Source organism: Spermophilus citellus (genome assembly GCF_964194105.1).
Source record: "Spermophilus citellus genome assembly, chromosome: 3".
Lineage (NCBI taxonomy): Eukaryota > Metazoa > Chordata > Mammalia > Rodentia > Sciuridae > Spermophilus > Spermophilus citellus.
Genome location: NC_138184.1, coordinates 81,524,582 through 81,531,419, shown reverse-complemented (window position 1 = coordinate 81,531,419; position 6,838 = coordinate 81,524,582). Strand labels below are relative to the sequence as shown.

The 6,838-nt window shown below is 54.8% G+C and overlaps 1 protein-coding gene across 2 annotated transcripts; it reads right to left on the bottom strand.

The window, feature by feature from the left end:
- Positions 1-473: 473 nt before the first annotated feature.
- Positions 474-6,825, bottom strand: RITA1 (RBPJ interacting and tubulin associated 1). Of its 2 annotated transcripts, XM_081284992.1 has the most exons (4): positions 6,352-6,825; positions 6,073-6,214; positions 5,358-5,729; positions 474-1,483 (listed from the first exon to the last, which is right to left on the bottom strand). In XM_081284992.1, exons 3-4 carry the CDS (start codon positions 5,663-5,665, stop codon positions 994-996), a joined length of 798 nt encoding a protein of 265 aa, XP_081141118.1. In that variant the 5' UTR covers positions 5,666-5,729; positions 6,073-6,214; positions 6,352-6,825; the 3' UTR covers positions 474-993. The 2 variants fall into 2 exon arrangements, with proteins under 2 accessions (XP_081141118.1, XP_081141119.1); XM_081284993.1 differs by lacking the exon at positions 6,073-6,214.
- Between the last annotated feature and the right edge of the window lie 13 nt (positions 6,826-6,838).

Here is a 6,838-nt window from a genome sequence, read left to right as displayed (position 1 = left end):
CCCCCTTCCCCTCCCCAGGGCATCACCAGCAATGAGGGTTCCCACCGGGGTCCCTGGACCTTGTGCTTAGGGGAGGAGGGAGTAGGAGAGGCCTGGGGTCCAGCCCCATCCCGCCAGCTGGATGCTGGGGTCACCCTGGCCCCGGGGGTCCTGCAGCAGCACAGAGGCCCAGGACTTCATCCCAGTCCCCTCCAGGTGCACCCGACACTTGGGCTCTTTGTTGTTAAAACAATTCACCTTCTTGGGCTCTTCATTGTAAAACACTGAACATTTCTCCTAAGGTGGGAAATGTATATGCCCCCTCTGATTTCAAAACAAAACCATCAGGGTCCATGTTCTAACCCGGGGGAGCAGCAGTGACCTACTGGCTAGTGACGCCAGCTGGACAGTGGCAGGGGCGGCTTTCCACGATGCCTTCAGGCCTGAGCCCCCAAACTTCAGGAGCCAGGAGCCCCTGGCATCTGCGTCACATCCCCACACTGGCTGTCAGGTTTTCCTTTATTTAAATCAAGTCTGGCCTAACAACGGCCTATACCCAAGAAGGGAAGAAGCAAGTGACACTCGTGGCCTTGATGAGCGACTGACACATTTCATACATGGAAATAAACACATGAATGTTTAAATGAAAAATGTCCACCCACAAGGTCCTCAGATGCCCTCGTGTTCCCCCACTGAAACACAGCCCAGGAAAACACCTCTCTGGCCACCGACCCCAGAGAAGGCTGCGTCCTCAGTAGCAGGCTGGTCCTGAGGGAGGAGGAGGGACCCTCCATTGGCAATCTGCACTTGGCCAGTGGGAGGTTGGGGGGCCTGGGTTGGCACTGCTTCAAGTGGCTAGACCGGGCCAGAGAGTCAACTCCAGGGTGGCCATCCATCCACATCAGGGGAGAAGGCAGGAAGGACAGACCGTCAGGGTGAAGGGATGCACAGGAGAGGCTGGTCTCCCAGGGGACCCCCACGGGGTGCCAGCCAGGCAAACCTGGTGCGAGAAGCTCACTTCCAAGGGGGCTTTGGTTTCTGGGTGGCCCCACCTTGGCGCGGGGTGGCGGGCACTGAGGCACTGACTGAGCGAGCCCTGGGAGTCACCAGGGGGCTCCGGAAGGTGACCCCCGAAGTAGAGGGCCTGGGGGCCTGGGGTCCCTCTCCGTGGGCTGGGAAGCCAGCGCTGGGGGTGTTCAGGTGGGTGAGGGACTGGGAGCGCCCCCGCCCTGGGGGGTGAGGGGCTCCGCGGCCACCAGAGGGCAGCTCGCGGGCGTCTGCAGCCACCCCGGGCCCTGTCTTGGAGGGACCAGCCGGATGGATGGCTCGCAGCGGGGTCTCCCTGGGGCGCGGCGAGTGGCCGCCCCTGGGGGTGGCTGGCGGAGTCCAGAGGAGGGCGCGAAGCTTGGCGGCATCCCCCTTCGCCATCCCAGAGGCCTCCGGGCCGGCGGGTCGGGAGCCGAACAGTGACTCATCGCAGTAGGACGGGGAGCGACGGACGACCCTGGAGGGAAGAGCAGGCAGTGAGCTGCGACCAGCCCCCCAGTGCCGCGGCAGACCCTGGGGTCCCTGTCGCCCAGCTCAGCACGTGCAGGAAGGCCACTGTCCCCTCCCGTTCGCTGTCCCTGGGAAGCATCCTGACTCCTGCGTCCCGACCCTCGCCCTGGCAAGGTCCCAGGGCCGGCCAATTTGCATTTCCCATCCTTTCAGCTCTGATTGGTCCGGGAGCAGGCACATGACCCAAGTCGAGCCAATGAAAACCTGCCTTTGGATTTTTGAGGAAACTAGCAGAGAGACCTCTTTTGCCAGCTGGCCTTGGGCTTGCTAGGTCCAAGCAGCTTGTGCCAGCGCACTCCTTTCTGGGGACAGAAGACACGCAGGGGAGGCAGGACTCAGAGTCCTCATGACAGCCTGAACCCCTATTATACGGGCCCCAAGTGCCTTTTTTCTGCTGAAGCTAGTTTGGATAAGTTTTCTGACATTTGCCACGGAGAGTTCCAATTACAGTTGTCCCATGCAGGGGGACTGGTTTCAGGAGGCCTCCTGAAGACCAAAATCTGTGGATGCTGAGTCACTTGTGTAAAATGACACAGACCTTGCATGTGACCTACACACGTCCTCCCAGATAGTTCACAATCACCCCCAGATTACTAGTTATTTATGAGACCTCATCAAGGTGATGATGACGTAAATGGTTGTTGTACTATATTGTTTAGGGAATCATGGGGGGGGGGAGTCTGTACATTATCCAACACAGATGCAATTATTTTCCCCAAATAGTTCTGATCCACAGATGTGGAAACCAAGAATGCAGAGGGCCAACTGGCATGCAACCAGTTCTTTTGTTTTTAAATACTTTAGTTGTAGATAGACACAATACCTTTATTTTATTTTATTTTGAGGGGTATTGGGGATTTAACTCAGGGGCACTCGACCACTGAGGCACATCTCCAGCCCTACTTGTATTTTATGAGAGACAGGGTCTCAACGAGTTGCTTAGGGCCTCACTAAATTTCTGAGGCTGGCTTTGAACTCGTGATCCTCCTGCCTCAGCCTCCTGAACTAGGATTGCAGGTGTGGGCCACTGCACCTGGCCTTCTTTTTTAATTTTTATGTGGTGCTAAGGATTGAACCCAGTGCCTCATGCATGCTAGGCAAGCGCTCTACCACTGAGCCCCAGCCCCAGCCCCTAGTTTTTATCCTTTGCTTTCCTCCCATGAGGTTTTCTTCTTTGCCCCAGGGGTCTTGTTGGTCCTCTGCAGTCCTATTGGTTGTATTTGACATTGTGCTGGCCAGTGCCTGGCTGACAGAGGGTGTGTCATGAAGCCAGCCAGCCATTCCACCAGAGCTTTTTACAGTGTGGGATACTCACCGAGGACTTCTCTTCTGCAGGCTCAGGGCTCAGCACGTCACGTGCGTTATTGTTTAATTTCTCACAAAGTGCAAACCGAGATATCAAAATTAATCTCATTTTGTAGATAAGGAAACCAAGGCACAGGTATCCCTTGGATCTGGACTGTCCCCCAAAGGCTGGGTGTTGAAGGCTTGGTACCCAGGGCAGCAATGTTCAGAGGTGGGGCCTCTGGAAGCGACTAGATCGTGAGGACTCTGATCTCATCTGTGGATAAATCCACTGGTGGGTTCATCGTTTGAATGGCAGTAGTGGGAGGTGGTGGAAACTGGAGGAGGTTGAGCCCGGTCACTGGGGCTATACCCTGGAAGGGCATATTGTGTCCCCAGCTCCTCCCTCTCCCATCTCTACTTGCTGGCCACCATGAGCTGAGCAGCTCTGGGCCACCATGAGCTGAGCAGCTCTGGGCCACCATGACCTTCCACCTCAAAGCTTTGCCTCTCGACAGGCCCAGAAACGCCGCAGCCAGCCAACTGTGGTCTCAAGGCCCAAACAACCTTCCTTCAGTTTCCTCAGGTATTTTGTGATTGCAACGAAAAACTAACGTAGCAGGGTAAGGCCCCACAAGAACACTGCAGAGACGAGACTCAAACCACGCCTGGCTCAAGGATCCAAGCTACTGACTGCTAAATCACATCTACGTGCTTTCCAGGTCTCTATTCTTAATCAGATTCCTTTGGCAATAATTTATACCTATTAGGTGCCAGGCCTGTGGTGTTTAGGCAGAACTGAGAGTGCTGCAAGCTTCTGAGAAAGCTACCTTTTGCTTCTGGGTTTAGCTGCTCAAACCATATCTGTCTGTTGCCTGCATCTGTACAGCACCAGGGTTCTAGCTCAATGATGTCCCTATCTTCTACACATTCCTTAACTTGTCACATCCAGAAAATTCCATCCTCCGTGTGAGCATGGGGTCCAGTGTCACCCCCACTGTCGTGGACAGCATGTTTCTGTTGATACCGCCTCCAGGCACATAAGCATTCCAGCAACTTTTTGGGTGCCATGTCAGTGACTTTCCAATGTCAGTGTTGTTAATCTCATCCTGACCCTGCCTCAAGGTCTAGAACTATCACTCTCAGCCTGCCATGAGGCCTGGATCCTGCTTTTGATCTTTGTTGATTTTAGTCTCTTAATAGGTACCATTTCCACTCTCATTTCTCTATCTGACACATGCCCTCCACCCGCCTTAGAACACCCTAAAATTGAATTGGCCAGTGGTTTAGTCAGCTTTTTCACTGCTATGACTGAAAGATCTGACCAGAACAGTTTTAGGAGAGGAAAAGTTTATTTGGGAGCTCATGGTTTCAGAGGTCTCAGTCCACAGACAGCCGGCTCCAGGTGCAAGAGTGCGGTGGAATGGCCCGGCTGGCTTCTAGATGATCATGAAGCAGAGAGAGAGAGAGACTCCACTGCCCAGATACAAAATTTATGCCCCAAGGCCACACCCCCCGGGACCCACCTCCTCCAGCCACACCCTAGTCAGTTACCAGTTAATCCCCATCAGGAGACTAATCCACCGATTGGATTAAGGCTCTTATAACCCAATCATCTCTCCTCTAAACCTTCTAGCATGGTCTCAGAGTGAGCTTTTGGGAGACACCTCCCAAACCATAACAGCCAGTTGTTATGAGCCAAATTGTGAGACTGTAATGACGGGCCCCTGATAGAATAGGACTGGTGTCCTTAAGAGCCCCTAAGAGTGCACACCTGCCCAGGCTGCGAGGAGACAGTGACATGGCCCTCTGTGAGCCAGGGAGAGAGGCCTCAGGAGAAATGAGACCTCCAGCACCTGACGGGGACCTCTAGCTTACAGGGTTGTGACCAAACACATTGGTGTGGTTTAAGCCACCAGCTTGTGCTATTTTGCTCTGTCGCCTGGGTAATGTACTAGTTTTCTGTGTCCTTGTCCAAAACACAATTACAAATTACAGGACACAGTCCTGTGGTTCACAACTAGAACCTCCCGCCAGGCTACATTAATTTGAGATAATCCAAATACTCTAATTATAATTAACTAATAACTGTTAGCATCAGCTTCTATTTTTCTGACTTGTTCATGAAGGGCAGCGAAACCCATTTTCAAAATGACTTGCTGAAATTCTGAAACAGAATTTCTTATGCCTTCACAGATCAATCGCTTTAATACTCTACAACTTTCTCTGTGATCTTGGGAAAGTCGTCTGATTTCTTTGGGCCTCAGGAGTACATCTACGTCATCTGAAGTTGGGGGTCCCAACTTCATAGTCATTAATACGACCATTTACTGAGAGCTTCCTCAGGTTTAAGTTACAGCACCAAGCACCATGCACCTCTCCATTCCATCCTCTCCACAATACTACCTGGTAGAAAAAATGCAGCTCAGAGAAGTCAAGGTGTTAGCCCAAGGTCACACAGCAGGCAAACAGCAAGGCTGTAACAGAAACCCAGGTGACTACACTGAGCACAGGAGTGCATCTCCCACCCTGATTACCTGTACTTGTTCTTCTTTTTTGGCGTAAGGGTCGGGGTGCTGCTCCTAGAGGGGGTGGTCTCACAACTCCCCTTGGACTGCGAGGCCTGCGATGGCGATGCCCTGGTGACGGGTCCTCTGGTGCTGTCACTCTTCTGTACCCAGGGTGGGTCAAAATCTGGTGGGGGGGGCCTGGGGCTCACAGGGCTGCCAAACAGAGTCTCATCCACATAGGACGCCTTGGCCTTGACCCGGTAGCCACCCCGGCAGCGGTGCTGAAGGTGGAGGGTCTGCATCCCACTGATGGCCAGCTCCACGGGGGTCTTCATGCTGCCTGGAGTCCTGGGTGACAGCAGGTTAGCTCTGCCCGCCAGGCTCTGCCTCTAGGGCTCTCTGTGAAAGGGGTCAGGTGGCAGCCCTGAGCCAATAGCAGTGGAGGAAGACTGGCAGTCCCTGAAGTCCCCATCCTCATCCCAAGGGCAAAAGGGTCTAGTTCTCCCAGGATCTGTCCTTCTCAAAGGGGAGCAACCAACCCCAGGGGCATTCTAGAAATTTGTTCCCCTTCATGATGGGAAAAGGGTACTCTTGGCAAATATTCAATGAGTAAATAATATGTGCTTCACAAATATTTGTAGAATGACTAGGGGTATAAAGGCAGGCCCCAACTAGAAAAAAAAAAAAATTATGGTGGGAGGGTAGACAGGGGGTCAGGAGAGTCAGGTGATCCCAGGCCTACCTCGTGCAAAGAGCTTTACAAGCATTGTCTCATTTAATCCTCTCAACAGCCCCCGGAAGTAGCTTTGATTATATCCATTTTACAGATCACAAATCAGAGGCTTCAAAAGGTGAAGTCACGCATGGCGGTCCTGCCTAAGAAGCTGAAACAGGGGAAGCACGAATCGAACGTGATGGGCAATCCGAGCCTGTGCGCTTAACCGGGGTTCGCACCCTCCTCACATGCGGTGATGCCCAAGTCCGAGCCCAGGGTCTCTGCATTCTTGGGTTACTTTCCTACCTGCGCGACTCGGCTTGCGGACGTCGGGGACACCTTCAGGTCCCCCTCCCCGCGCCTTCTTCGCGCCGGGTCTGGACCCCTCGGCGGCGGGGCGGGGCTGCTCGGGCACCCGCAGCGCGCACTGCATTCAAGTTCCTGATCTGCAGCCTGGAATGCCAGGGGCTCGGAACCCGGGGTAGCTCAGGCCGCCCCGACACGGGGCGCCGCGGAGTCACTAGGGCCCCTAGCGACGCGTGCTCCGCGCGTGCATCCCGCAAACAGCAACCAGCGAGCAGCTGGACAGACGCGGGGCGGACCATAGGCGCTTGCGGGGAGTGCCCAGTTCCGGCCGCCCTGGAGTCGCCCAAAGCCACGCGGAGGGCCGCGCGCGCAGCTGGGGACGTGGGCACAGGCCTCCGGGGCGGCCCGAGAGCCCTGGCGCCGCAGAGACCGCGGGGCCCGGGCACCGCCCACCCCCCGGCCCCGCGCAGTTGGTACATCCCGCAGG

Bases quoted from the DNA above. Each gene is read 5' to 3' on its own strand.
- RITA1 (XM_081284992.1), bottom strand. From the start codon at position 5,665: ATGAAGACCCCCGTGGAGCTGGCCATCAGTGGGATGCAGACCCTCCAC. The intron at 1,484-5,357 runs GTAATCAGGGTG...TCTTCCCTCCAG, and splicing joins AAAAAGAAGAACAAGTACAG to GGTCGTCCGTCGCTCCCCGT.